Below are 14,026 nucleotides of genomic sequence, written 5' to 3' on the forward strand. Positions count from 1 at the left end.
ATTATTTTTAGCCTTATATATATATATATATGTATATATATATATATATATATATGCAAGATCGTTTGACTTACAAGATAAATATGCTTAAGTTCATTGTTATATTTTGGTGTAGACCAAAGCTTGGTTATTATCACTATTGAGGATGCTCATGACAAAGAGTATCATTTTTATATAATTTAACTTTAAAACCATCAATTTGTTGGTCTATTTATTTTTGTTTTTATTTTATTTTAGGTAACAAATTGCAAATCAAAGATAGAGCATAACGAACACATCACCGAAAAATTGATGGAGGGACTAATCAAAAAGTTTATTGCATTTAAAAACAATAGACGATTTCAAATATTTAATCTTAGTAAAAATAATTAAAATGTTCATTGTATTAAAGAAACAATATGCAATAAAGTCATAGTTTATCTTAAGCTAAAATGCAAAAATTATTCTCTAAGTTTTACTTTTTGTCAATGTAGTCCTTTAAGCTTTAATTATACTCAATTCAGTTTTTTGTTTGCTATCAGTTAAATTGCACCGTTAACTTACACAAAACGACGATGTTTTAAAATTTAATTTAATTTTTTAATTTCTGAATTAAAAGAAAACATTAATTTATAATATTAAACAAAAAAAAAACTTAAGCTAAACCCAAAATGGAGTTGCTCCCTCCCACCCGTGAAGGACAAAGTCTGAAACCCCACCCTTACTCGATAATAGAGAAACTGAGAGGGAGAGAGAGATCAGAACACTCGACAACAATGCAATTGAAGAGAGCAAATCGGCGACTGGGTTTATACTCTATTTGGTCTATTTTGTTCATACACTATTTTGGTATATTTTGTTTATACTTTGTTTGACTTTTCTGTTTTTGCTAAGGCTTTGTTTGGAAATTTATAAGGGAATGGAATAGAATGGAATAAAATGATTATAAGGGAATGGAATGAAATGTATTTAAGCAAAGGAAATGAATGGAAATGAATGGAATGGAATGAAATTAAGTAACCTTGATTGGATGTTTTAAAATAAAGGAATAGAAATAAATGGAATTTAAGTAATCTTGTTTGAGATTTACATAGAGAGAATTGAATAGAATTATTTTATAATAATATTACTAATAGACCCCTATTTTAAAATAAATGGTTGAATATATAGGGGTATTTTGGGAGTTTTAGTAAAAAATTTATTAAATCTAATTCCATTCTCTCTCATTCTTTCCAATTTTGGAGGAAATTAAAATTTGAGATTTTAAGGGAATAGAGAAGAATAAGCGTTCTCTCCTACCTATTCTATTCGTCCCACTTAAACTCCCAAACAAGGGAATAGACTTTTCATTCCCTCCATTAAAACTCCCAAATAAAGGAAGAGAAAAATATTCTTTTTATTCATTTCCATTCCCTCCTCCCAAATGAAGGCTAAGTAAGAATCTTGAACTTTAGGTTCTCAGAAAGATACATCCTTCAAGTACAAACATTTTTTATGAACCTTCAAAGTACAAACATAAATATGTAAGTTGTGAGCATAGAATAGCTATGCACTAGACAATGGCTAGGTACCTTCATATCCCTCTCACTTTGAATCTTTGAGATCGGTGGGGGTGGGGTTTCAGACTTTGTTCTTCACGGGTGGGGAGGGAGCAACACCGTTGTTTTGGGTTTAGTTTATGTTTTTTTTAATTAACGTTTTTTTTTATAAAATTCAGAAATTAAAAAAAAATTAAACTGTAAAACGACTTTGTTTGGTGTAAGTTAACAGATTGTTACTGATGAACAAAAAAGTAATTTCAGTAGTGAGTTTAAATTAGAACTAATAAAAACTTATTCACAGCACTTCTTATCTTTTATTCTCTAGCTAGTACCTACTACGAACAAATTTGTAATAAGAAAATCACGTAGACCACAAGATTCATTTTTTACCGAAAAATGCATCTTCTTACTAACTCCCCTAAAAATATATCTTGGAGCCGCCACTGCTTCCCCTCCCTCCCCTCAATTCAAACATGCCCTTAGTTCTTTTCGTCTATTTGTCTTACCTATTTCATTGAGCAGTTCACTACTTTTTCTTTTTCTTTTTGGTCACGTTTGTGATATGGGTCTATGCATTATTATGACATTGTTAGGATTACTAAACATACTCTCTCATATTGGGTTCAAGTATAAGTCAATGGTACTAGTGCGGCATAAATAGACCTATCCTGGCAAGGAGTGATGTGCAATGATTCCACAATCAAATCTGACCAAACTCCAAGCCCAGAAAGGGAATTCGAGTTTGTTTTAGAAATTGAAACAAAATAACAAACACCTGGAATGTCCAAGAGCCTTCTACAAACACCTCCCCTCTCCTCTTCTCTCCGTTTTCCTCCATTTCAAACAGGCCCTAAGAAATGAGTTATACTAGTTAGTGTTTGAGTCTTGGCAATCTAAAACTTTAGGGATTAAATGGTTATAAATTAGGTGAGTTTAGTTTTCATATTTTTCTCTTTTATAAGTTTTTTTTTTTTTTGGTGGATAATTCGTAGAGGAAGATTTGAATCCTAAACGTCTTTGTAGAAGGCTTTTGAACTTTCATAAGTTAATTAATGTAATAAATGTTGGTTTTATTTCCTATAAATTGTTGATTTTGTTTTTTTGTTTTTTAAAGGTTCTAGGAGATTTGATGTTGTAAGAGCAACCACATCAGTTGCTCTATTTTACACATCTATTTTTACACTAAAAACTTACTTTTTCTAGTTTACACATCCATTTTTACAAAACATCCACATCAGTTTATCTATTCTATCCCCTCTTTGAATTAAATAATCAATTTCCTCAAATTTTTTATTATTTCTCTAACTACCCAAATATATATACGCGCCTCTCTCTCTACCCATTTCTGTTTGTTGCTCTCTCTCTCTATACCCATCTCTCCCTCTCGATCAACTCTCCCTCTCCGATCCACGAGCTCCGAGCTCCGATCCACAATTCGCGAGCTCCGATCCACAAGCAAGACCCACGAGCTCTGATTTAGTCAAGCACCGATCAAACATTGATCGTTCCGATCAAGCACCGATTTGTGTTTGTGTATCTCTGCGTTTTTTTGTTTTTTTTTTTTGAGCAAGTGTATCTCTGTGTTGATTCTCTGTGTTGATTTGTCAGTGTGGATGTGTTTGTGTGTGGGTGTGTTTGTGTGCATATGAGGAAAAAGAAGTAGATGAGGAGAGAATTGAGTTTGTTGAGCATGGACAAGAGAGAGAAAAAAAGGAGCGAACGGGAAAATAATAAAATATTGATTAAACGAGCTGCAGTAATTGTGTATATTTACACGGTTACTGTAGCTCATGGATAGATTTGCAAGATTTTACACAATTTTACACTCACTGATGTTGGAGTTTTTTTGACCAAAATGTGTAAAATGAAGGATTTTTTGTATTATAGAAGATTATAAAAGGACTGGTGTGGATGCTCTAATGCTCGTTTATGGACGATTGACACCATAGCCAAATGGGAGAAGGGGGAGCTGATTATTTGTGGTTGTCCTGGGGTGAGATGTGAAGTGGTAAGGGTAGTTGCAAAGAATTTTAGAGGCTGGCCAGCTAGCCTTAAGTTGGGTTATGCAGTTTCTTTGATTTGGGAATTTTTGAGAGTGGATTGTGGAAAAAAGGTTAGCTGTGGGATTGTAGTCTAATTATAAATTGGGTAGTATACATAATTTTAATACAGCTTGGTTCACAGGTTTAACAGGTTGCTCACTGAGGGCTCTCAAAGATATGGCAACCTCGCCAAGAGAATCAGCAAAAAGCAACAAACCTCTTCACAATTACAACCCGCATTGTTTGCCTTTTTTACGCCTGCTATAAAAACTATGTTCATCAGGTGTGAAATTTGAAATTTGCTTTCCTATGGCCAGACCCTTTCAGCGTGTCTACATGTTTTATATGCTCAGGCTATGTGGCAGTGTGTATGATACTATAATGAGTGTGTAATAGCGAGTGTGTAATAATTATTAGCCTTCTACAAATAAAGTGTGCATGTGCATGTGCATGTGATGTCCTCATGGACACTTGCTACCTTCAATGCCCGTGCACTGTCCAACCAGGAAAGTGAAAAGGGAAAATTTTCTTCAATTGATATAAGACTGCAACCAATTTAAATGCCTTCCCTTAGTGCCTCCTCTTGATCTACCTGTCTGAAATATACATTTCTACACTTAACAACACAGGTATATGTGCCTAAAACCAGCACTCTATGGTCTATGCATTCAAGACTGTTTGCACCCAGTCCTTGCCCTTAGAACTGGCAAAGAAATTAAGCAAGTGAAGAATGTAGCCATTTCATCAACATTTCCCTGGGTGTACAGCAAATATGCTAAATCTTGTGTACGCTGTAACCTGCATCCTCTGATTTCAAGTTCTCTTTCCAGTTCTCAAATTCAGATCCACCAAATGTCAATTGCTTAATTCCAGCCATGCTGTTAAATGAATGGTAAAGGGGTAAGAGTATAAACAAAGCATAAGAAGCTTTTTTGAGATAGAACATAAGAACCTTTTAACTACACACAAAAATACGGCCAAAAAACCAACAGACAACGAGACAAACATCAGAAACAAAACTTATCAAGAAGGCAAGACCATTTAAGGAGCTGAAAGAGAGAACAAAGCAATCCTAGCCATTAGCATATGCATATGCATATGCATATGTGTATATCCAACTACACATTCCTAAGTTTAAAAAAAAAAAAAAAACACTCAGACATGTAGAGACAAATTAATCAGTACTTGGAAATCTGCAACTATTCTCTTGAAATTTCTATTTTGTATAAACTAATTTCTTATTTGTAGTGAGGTTCAAAGGATTGTATGCAGGAAGATAATAATTTCCAGTCCAAACTTTAATAATGATAACTGAGTCAATAAAACGAACAAAAAATTTGAAAAGAAATAGAGATGTGCTGAGCTTACTCGGAGCTTATCTGTGTCAATGCATTTATCAAAACATCCAGAAGCAATGGCTCACTGGTCCCAATATCCACCCTGTAGAAAATTATTATCAGATTTATGAGGAATAATCATCAATACTTCCATTTGTGTGTGGTTGCATGCATGTATTATGTGTGCATGTATAATATATGTAACGCCTTAATCTGCATTCTACTTCCCTTTGAAATTATACACACCCACACACAAAAATCAGAACATGTCAATTGAGCATCATCAAGGATATAGAGAAAACTTGCATCCATTATTTAGAATTTTAAAACAGTCCCCACCAGATTCGTGCCAAGTTGTCTTGAATCTCAAGATCCCCAATATTGTAAAACGCGGTTGGTGTTGTATTTGCTCCCTGAATGGCATCATAACTTGGTCTATTATCCACAGGAGCTTGTGACAGCTGCAGGGATGACATTGTGCATTGTGTGAGTAACAAAGAACCCATATGGCTATTGAAAATAAACTTGCATTCCATATATGGTGGGGCTATGACAAGTATCTAGATCAAAATTTTATGAAGATGAAATTTTACCTGCATATTCATAGAATTGCATCCACCAAGACGTCCAATTATGTGCCATGATCGAATGGTCTACAAACAAACATATCAATTAAGTCACTGGACTTCAAACCAGGATACTAAAAGAACAAAAAATAAAGTCATTAACTTCATCTTGCAGAGAGGTTATTGTTAAGTTAGAGAATAGTCACATACATCACAAATTAAAGTGATATCTTTCTCCAACGGATTGTTGTAGAATTCGAGCCATATGTACGAGTCTGAGTATTTGAATCTGAAAGCACCAGCTGTCAAAGGGTAAGTTCATGAAGGAGGAAATGATATGTAAGTGTTGTAATAACTCCATGATTAGAAGTTGATGGAAGATTTCATTCGTCTTCAGTCAAAAAAAGAAAAAGAAAAGAAGTTGATGGAAGATATTGAGTCCAAGAATCTAAAAAGGCAGTTAAAGAACTTTTGGCCCTTGAGAAAACTTGGTTCAGCTGACCTTGAGGAAACTTTGTTCAACTGACAAACATGATGGACTGCACAACCATAAATGGCGTACGCAAAAACGTTTATGTACTCAACTTATCAGTATCACTAAATAAATCCAATCCTACCAATTATCAATCAACAAGGATTGGATAAGCCCAGATTTAAAATGGTTTGTTTGGAGAAAACATGTTTGGCTGGAATGGCCTATTATAAGCTTAAATGATGGCTGGAATTCAATGTCACTGGTTATTAATAATTTCAAGCATTTTCATGGATAACTTCATTTGTGATACCCCAAATTTCTGGCTCCCAATTTCCATAAATTATTATGTATAGAATGAACCAATCATTTTTTTCTCCTTCCAGAACCTCACAAAAAGGGCAGTGACATCAATATGCTACCAGAGCTTGTGTTCCCAGTAACCTCTCCTCAATTTGGTTTGCTTGCCCACAAAAGGTGGGTTTTTTTTTTTTTTAAACAATTCAGCGCTAAGCTGCCAACATAGACTGGAAATATTACACAAATCTTATGGAAAGCAATCATGTGTGCATAGTTAGCATAAAATCACCATTTCCTTGTGTACCACTGAATTTGCAATAGCACAACCACATAATTAATGTCCCATGTATTCAAACTTACTTGTTGAATGTCACTTTCATTGGTTTTGCTGAACCAGCCTTTGCCTGCAATATTTTGTTCCTTTTCTTCTTCAACCTCTCCTTCATCTGCAATCCAATAAACCCCATTTCAACTCACACACACACACACACACACACACACACACACACACACACACACACAAAATCCCCAAAATCCACAAGACCATATCTGCCATCCCCTTAAAACAATCCCTGTCAAACATTTCCAAGAATACAAAGACCAAAACACAAAAACACCCATGTAATAATTCACCCTTAAAACATAAAAACCAACACTAAAAACCAAATCTTTAAGGTGAAAAAACAATAACCCGTGAATTTTTTTTCTCAAAGTAAGTTTTCAAAATGCATAGCTTACTTTGGACCGAAACTTTTCCGGGTTGTCCACACAATGACCAAGAATTTCAGCAATTTCGGGGTCTCGATCGAAGTCGTTCTCTTCTTCTTCTCTCCTTCTAAATCTACCCCAAGCTGAAAACTCATCTTCATCTTCATCTCCATCTCTATCTCTATCTCTATCTCCATCTCCATCTCCATCTCCATCTTCATCTTCATTTTCGTCTTCATCTTCAAATTCATCATCTTCTTCTTCAATCTCTCTTTGCAAGTTGTGGGTATTTAATTTCTGTCTTCTACTCCCACTAGCTTTACACAGAAACGTTTTGGATCGAGCATAGCTCGGATTCGAAAGCTTAACGGTCAACAAAAATGGCGCGAAGCGGTTGTTTTGGAGGGAAAAGTTGGGGCATAGAATAGTTGGCGGTTGAGGAAACGGTACGCAGGAGTGTAGGATAAGCATGCTTTGCATCATAGAAAAAAAAAAAAAAAAAGTTTGGAAGGTTGGAGTTGGAGAGGAACGGCGAATGTTAGCAACAGGAGAATAGTTGTGTGTGTGGAAGGCTAGTGTTTTCCACTGCTTTCTTCCTTAACTTGCACCTTCTCTGTTCATAGCCGCTAAAGAGAGTAAGACTGTAGGAGAGACTCGGCCTTGGTGAGGGTTCAGACTCCAGAGTTACTTATCATGGACTGCACCAAAATACCAACGACTAAAGTCTAGCGTTTTTGTTTATTTATTTATTTATTTATTTTTATGGAACTAAGGTCCAGTGTTGGTACTCAAGTTTTACATACAAGTACTAGCCGCGACTCGCATGTTGTACGTGATTATTTTTGTAAAGTAGTCTTATTAAATTTATTTTTTACAATTTGAAATAATTTAATAAAGAGTAATGTATTTCATAATTATAAATGTAATATAGGAAGAATTATAAATATTAATTTAAAAATTCATATTTTTATTTATTATAAGAACAAAATATTAATTTTTTATTAAAAGTTACTAATAACATTTTGTGAATCATTAAAAAGAATATGAAATTTAGAAATTATTCTTTTAGTTTTAAACAACTTTATCAAACCTTATTTTTTTCTACTCTACAATCCAAAACACTGAAAAATGTAACTAAAAAAAATTAATAAAACTTAACAATGATTAATTAGATCAATTAGGAAAATAATTTGTTATTGATAATCTATTAAGGTTATTTTCTTTGCAGAAATTGCAATTTCGTTCACCTAAAACATATTATCAAATAAAAAATTATCAGCAAAATCTAAGAATTAAATTTCTAAATATGCATTGTTAGAAATTAATAATAATAATAATTAAAATATAATTGCAAAAACTAAAATATGTCACCTATTCGATTATTTTCATTTGACTATCCTTTGTTTTTCTCTGAATAAACGACATTATAGAGTATTTCTAATACAACTTTTAAGAGTATTTTGCTTGCCCCCAAAGGATTAATAAAAAACAAAAATTAGTAAAGTCTCATAGTTTAACATCTAAATTGATCACTATAAAAAATCAAATTCTAACTTGGAAAAAAACTAATTATTAACCCAAATCAAATCAAACCAACAGGATAAAGAAAAAGAAGTTGTTATTAGAAATTGGAATACCAAACTACCTAAATATGCATAAAAGTTTATACAAATTTTCCAAAAAGATTTAAAAAAATGTAATGTGACAATTAAATCAGCAATAACAAAAAGAACCATTAGTAGGGAAAAAAAAACGGTTGAAGCAATTAAAAAATAAAATCCACCAAAAGGGAGACAAAATTGGAGAAAGAGAGTATTGACCTTTTTGTCGTGGATAAATTTATATGAAAATTAAGATGAAAGATGAATGGTGGAAGTAAATGAACGGTTAAACAAAGTGAAATTGTAGAATTTAAGAAGATTTAAAGGAAAAAAAAATTAAAAATCTAAAGAAAATCAAATCAAAATAAATAAATAAAATTATTGGATGGGATGAAAGATTGTACTAAAAAGACAATGGCTGAAGAAGATGCAAAGTTGAACAAAGTAAGAATTGAAAAAAAAAAAAAAACAAAAAAACAAAAAATAAGAAAAGATGCTAAAGATGCAGTGCGTAAAGAACTTTATAAAATTTATTACAAAACTTCCATTATTATATATAGTATAGATATGTATAGACATTATTTTTGGTTCTTTATTCTTCAATGATTTCATTTTTCAGTTATAAAAATCTAAATGAAAGTAGATGAATATGTAAAGATAAAATTATATGTAATGTTAAAACCACCTAAGATGAATGTGTAAAGTCAATAGTCTATTTATATTTTTTGTTTAAAAAAAGGAATAAAAAATAAATTCTAAATTAAAGTAGATGAATATGTAAAAGCAAAATTATATGTAACGTTAAAACCACTCAAGATAAATGTGTAAAGTCAGTAATCTATTTATATTTTTTTTGTAAATATATAGGAATAAAAAATAAATAAGAAAAATAATAATTATATGGCCAATGATGTGGTGATAAGGTAGCGCAACAGAAGTTTAACAGGAAAAATATATATAAATATAGATAATACATTCATAAAATGAAGAATGAAATAAAGAATTGAATGTGGATGTTTTGAAAATTGATTAGCAAAAATAGAAAAAGTATAAAGAGAAAATTTTGAATGGTTGTCAATTCTTTAAACCTTGTGATGCTAACATTTTGTAAAGTATGTAAATTGTTCATTATTTCCTCAACTAAGTAGCAAAAAATACCAAAGTAATCATTATTTCCCAAGCACATTTGGGTTCCTTGTAACCTTGATTTGGTTAGTAATATGTATTTCTATCTTTCATCTCAAAAAAAAAAAAAAAAAAAAAAAGTTTAGACAAATTTTTAGCATTTACAAAACATGAGGTATTAGTTATAAATGTAGATTTCAATTTTGTATCTTCTTTTTTAAAAATCTGATTAACAAACAATTTTATAGCTTCAATTTATTTTAAGGGCTAATTGCAACTTAACTTCTTGTGGTTTAGCCGAAATTTAAATTGTCTACCTGTGGTTTGAACTTTACCCACATGAAGTTAGCTCAATTAGGATTCCGTAACCCACCCCTATGAAAAATAAGACTAAATATGTATTATTGCTTCCTTTTATGTCTATCTCCTCCAAAAACAAGAAAAAACATAGAAAAACAAGAGAAAATAAGATAAAAAAGTGAGGGTTTTGTAGAAATTAACAACAAAACATTACCACCACCATAGAAGTTTCTATTAAGAATCATCAGATCCAACAAAAACAAATTTTTTCATCCATTTCTAAGCAACCAAGGAAGCCATAGCATCTAAAGCTTAAATCAAACCCAAAAAATCAGACTTCAAATTTGTTGCAACTCCATGGTTGATCTGAGAAGAAGGCTGGGGTTTGTGTTGTGTTTGGTTTCTGGGGTTTGTTAATGGTGGGTTAGGATTAGGAGTTTTGACTGAAGGAATGCTTCGGCATAGATGTTCTTGTTTCAATTAAAGTTGTTAAATTAGTTTGGCGTTTGTTAATGGTGGGTTTTGGGGCCATGAATTTGTTGAGATTAGGTCTGATATTTTGGTTTGGTTTTGCGATGGAGGAGGGCTTAGTGGAAGATTTATTTTTCTTATGTTAGAATCATATGATTAGTGGGAGCAATTCTCTTTGACCTCTTATTTTTCATTAAAATTTTCTCGTCCTTTTGCGGTTCAGTTTGGTCCTGCAGCTAATTCCTTTTCAGTTTCACATCTACATCCTTGGATGATTTTGATTTGTGGGCATCACTGACATTCGTTTTTCACTTGAGTGATCTTCCACTATTAGGATTCTTGGCATCCTACTCTATTGAATCCTTCACTGATCTATAATCACCTCTAGATTTTCTTTTTCTTAGACTTTCTTTTTGCCCATATGTTCATCTGGTGTGTTGTGACATCAAACCTTTGAATCTGTCATCATTTGTTTAGTGATGTCTCTCCATCTTAATTATTTTATAAAACAATTAAATTGCGGAAGAAAAGTAACCATAACCAAACCCTTGGATCAGTTGCTGATCCAAACTCCGCATGTGAAGAAAACTCAAACATAAAGAACTATGTTCCTCCTAACTCTCTGTATGGGTATTTGCTGGAATTTGTTAATTTGATGCAATTAGTGTACATGTAAGGTTGAAATGCTAAAACATTGCATAAAAGTTTTTACCAACATTTTTTTTTAATCTTATTTTCTCTTGTTTTTCTATGTTTTTTTCTTGTTTTTGGAGGAGAGGAACATAAAAGGGAGCAAAAATACATATTTAACCTCATTTTTAACAGAGGTGGGTTACGGAACCCTAACTGAGCTAATCTCAGGTGAGTAAAATGCCAAATTTCAAACCACAGGTAGGCAATTAAAATTTCAGCTAAATCACAGGTGGGTAAGTTGCAATTAACCCTTAAAATAAATTGAAGTTAGGCAACTTGGTCAAACCACAAATGTGTAAGTTGTAATTAGCCCTTATTTTAAAAATAATAAATTACAAATTACACTCCTAAAGTTTGAGAGTGTTTGGATTTTACATCCTAAAGTTTCAGAATTTGAAGTTTATCCCTTAAAGTTTAGGATGTTTGGATTTTACACCCTGAAGTTTCAGAACTTGGATTTTGACTCCTAAAGTTTAGGATTATTTGGATTTTACACCATAAATTCTGAAACTTTAGGGTGTAAATCCAAACACTCCAAAACTTTAGAGAGTAAAATCTAAACACTTCTAAAATATATGGGGTAAAATCCAAATTCTGAAACGTCAGGGTGGAAAATCCAAACATCACCAAACTTCCGGGGTAAACTCTAAATTCTGAAATTTCAGGGTGTAAAATCCAATTACCCCCAAACTTTAGGAGTGTAATTAAGCCAAGACTCAAATAGCCATCTAAATGTATTTGTATCTTCACCTGAAATCAATCCACATCCTAGCAATATCGATTGTCCATGATGGTTTACCCCAACAAAGGGAGCAAATGACATGCTATATTTGTTAACCAAGTACGACGTGTCAAATGTAACCACATCACCAAACTCTTTAAATGCTTCCCTACTTCTTGTGTCTGCCCAAAATACATTCTTTAATCGACCATCTTCAGTAAAATCCATCGTGTAAAAGAAGTTAGAATTGTCGGCTTGCATTTTTAAAAAGTACTTATTCATTGCTACAGCATCTCCTTCCCCAAGCTCCAAACGCTTGACTTTATCCATGTGGTTTCTACATTCTTTCTCTAGAAATGGCAAGTTTTCATGCCCCCCTGCCTCAACCACCAATGAATTGAAATTCTTGTTCATTTTAATACCAGCTTTAGCATTCAACTCAAGTTGTCTTTTCACATGTGGTTTTAATACTCTGTTGCATTTATAAAATCGGGTTTTGCTTGGACTTAATCCATGGTTATGGTCAAGTTCCATGGATTTCAATATCCACCCATCTAAGTATCGAATCACATTAAAATGAGCTTTACAACCTGTTTTCGATTGTGGCTGTGCTTTAAGTGAGTTGCTAGCTTTAATCTGCTGCTTTCCAGCACGATTACAAGCTACAGTAAAAGACTCCACCTCCCCATCAATTCCTTTCTAGATGTTCTTTTAGCCACTGTAAAACCCTTTTTATTACCATACCTTGTAAAATATTCCATAATATCATCAATGGAACCAAACAACATTCCTACACAAGGATTCTCCACTTTATCTTCTACCTTTCTTGTTTCCTCTTTTTCATACTCAACATTATCTTCATTCAACTCATTATTTTTCAGATCTACTATATCCTTCATTTTATTATCACTATTGTGCTCATTCAACTCTATAAGCCTAGAATCACTTGTTATTTCTTCTTCCATGTGTCTGCAATATACATTATATAATGCACAGTATTTTAAAACAAAGTTTGAAAATGGAATTTAAAAAAAAAAAAAAAAAACACCTACTACTAGTCTCGACTTGTAATAAGCGTAAAGTACAATACTGACTCACAGCAGGATCTTCAAGTTTAGTAATTACCTGAAACATTCAAGATGAAATAAGTCAATAGATTCTCATAATCAAATATAACGCAAAAAATGGGGGGCATATAACACAAGAAATGTAAAAGTCTCTCATGCTGTGTGATGGTTAAATTAGTGAGATCAATGATAATAATTAGTTAATGTAGTAAAGGAAGTAAAGTCTAATCAAATAGAAGGATTAAGTAAGATTTTTAAGTTTTGTTAATGAAAACAAAGCAAAATAAGAGTAAAAGTGCATCACAAATACTTCCTATGAATCCTGAGAGCATTAGATTTAACACAAAGTATCAAAGATGACTATCAAGTGGACATTACTATGTGTAAAGCATTCAGATGTTGGCAACTTTCAAATGACTTGATTCAAGTGAGATGTGAAAAGTAGTATGGAAGGGTATAAAGTAAAAAGATTATGGTTATGCATCACAAAGTCTCCAAGCATAGAATTAATCAATCTTGTCATTAGTGGATCTAAGTTATTTTAAAATTTTATTATAGACGTGTTTTTAACTTTTTCCCCACAAAACACTTTTTTTCTATTACAAAATCCCTTTGCCCCGTAAATTGCTTGGTTGAAATAATATAGAAGCAACCTGATGTACTTGAAGCAACCTTAAAAACAAAACAACAAACAAGAAGTATTTTTTTTCCCCTGAGTACAAACAACGGAGAATTGTTACTTTGCAAAGTATGAAGAGTAATTGAACACTAATTCAATCAAGTGGTAGGACATTTCAATGAGATAGTAACTAAGGCCAAAGCATGTATTCAGAGTTTCAGATACGAAGTAGATACAACAAATAATATATGCTTCTAATAGATTGAGAGCATTAGATTTAACACATTAGCTATCAAGGCCAATCAGACTAGTGTATTCCATATTACTGCCCCTCTATTATCTTGACTTCTCAACTAATATATGCAAACGCATTATTTGTAGAACAAAATTTCATTTAAACAGAAAAAAAATTATTATCCCTTTCAACTGTGAAACTACAAACAAATCCTAAGAACTTGTCGCATGAATCTCGTGGCTCATGCCT

At 32.5% G+C, this 14,026-nt stretch overlaps 2 protein-coding genes across 2 annotated transcripts; both read right to left on the minus strand.

Moving 5' to 3' along the window:
* Positions 1-4,073: 4,073 nt before the first annotated feature.
* Positions 4,074-7,658, minus strand: LOC142642744 (uncharacterized). Its single transcript, XM_075817164.1, has 7 exons — positions 6,976-7,658; positions 6,598-6,683; positions 5,676-5,754; positions 5,493-5,552; positions 5,239-5,360; positions 4,931-5,002; positions 4,074-4,440 (listed from the first exon to the last, which is right to left on the minus strand). The coding sequence occupies exons 1-7, from the start codon at positions 7,426-7,428 to the stop codon at positions 4,338-4,340; spliced, it is 975 nt and encodes a 324-aa protein (XP_075673279.1). The 5' UTR covers positions 7,429-7,658; the 3' UTR covers positions 4,074-4,337.
* Positions 7,659-11,814: 4,156 nt separating this feature from the next.
* On the minus strand, positions 11,815-12,390 carry LOC142630491 (protein FAR1-RELATED SEQUENCE 5-like). Its single transcript, XM_075804491.1, has one exon. It carries the CDS (start codon positions 12,388-12,390, stop codon positions 11,815-11,817), a length of 576 nt encoding a protein of 191 aa, XP_075660606.1.
* Between the last annotated feature and the right edge of the window lie 1,636 nt (positions 12,391-14,026).

The sequence above is a fragment of the Castanea sativa genome, chromosome 1, assembly GCF_040712315.1.
Source record: "Castanea sativa cultivar Marrone di Chiusa Pesio chromosome 1, ASM4071231v1".
NCBI lineage: Eukaryota > Viridiplantae > Streptophyta > Magnoliopsida > Fagales > Fagaceae > Castanea > Castanea sativa.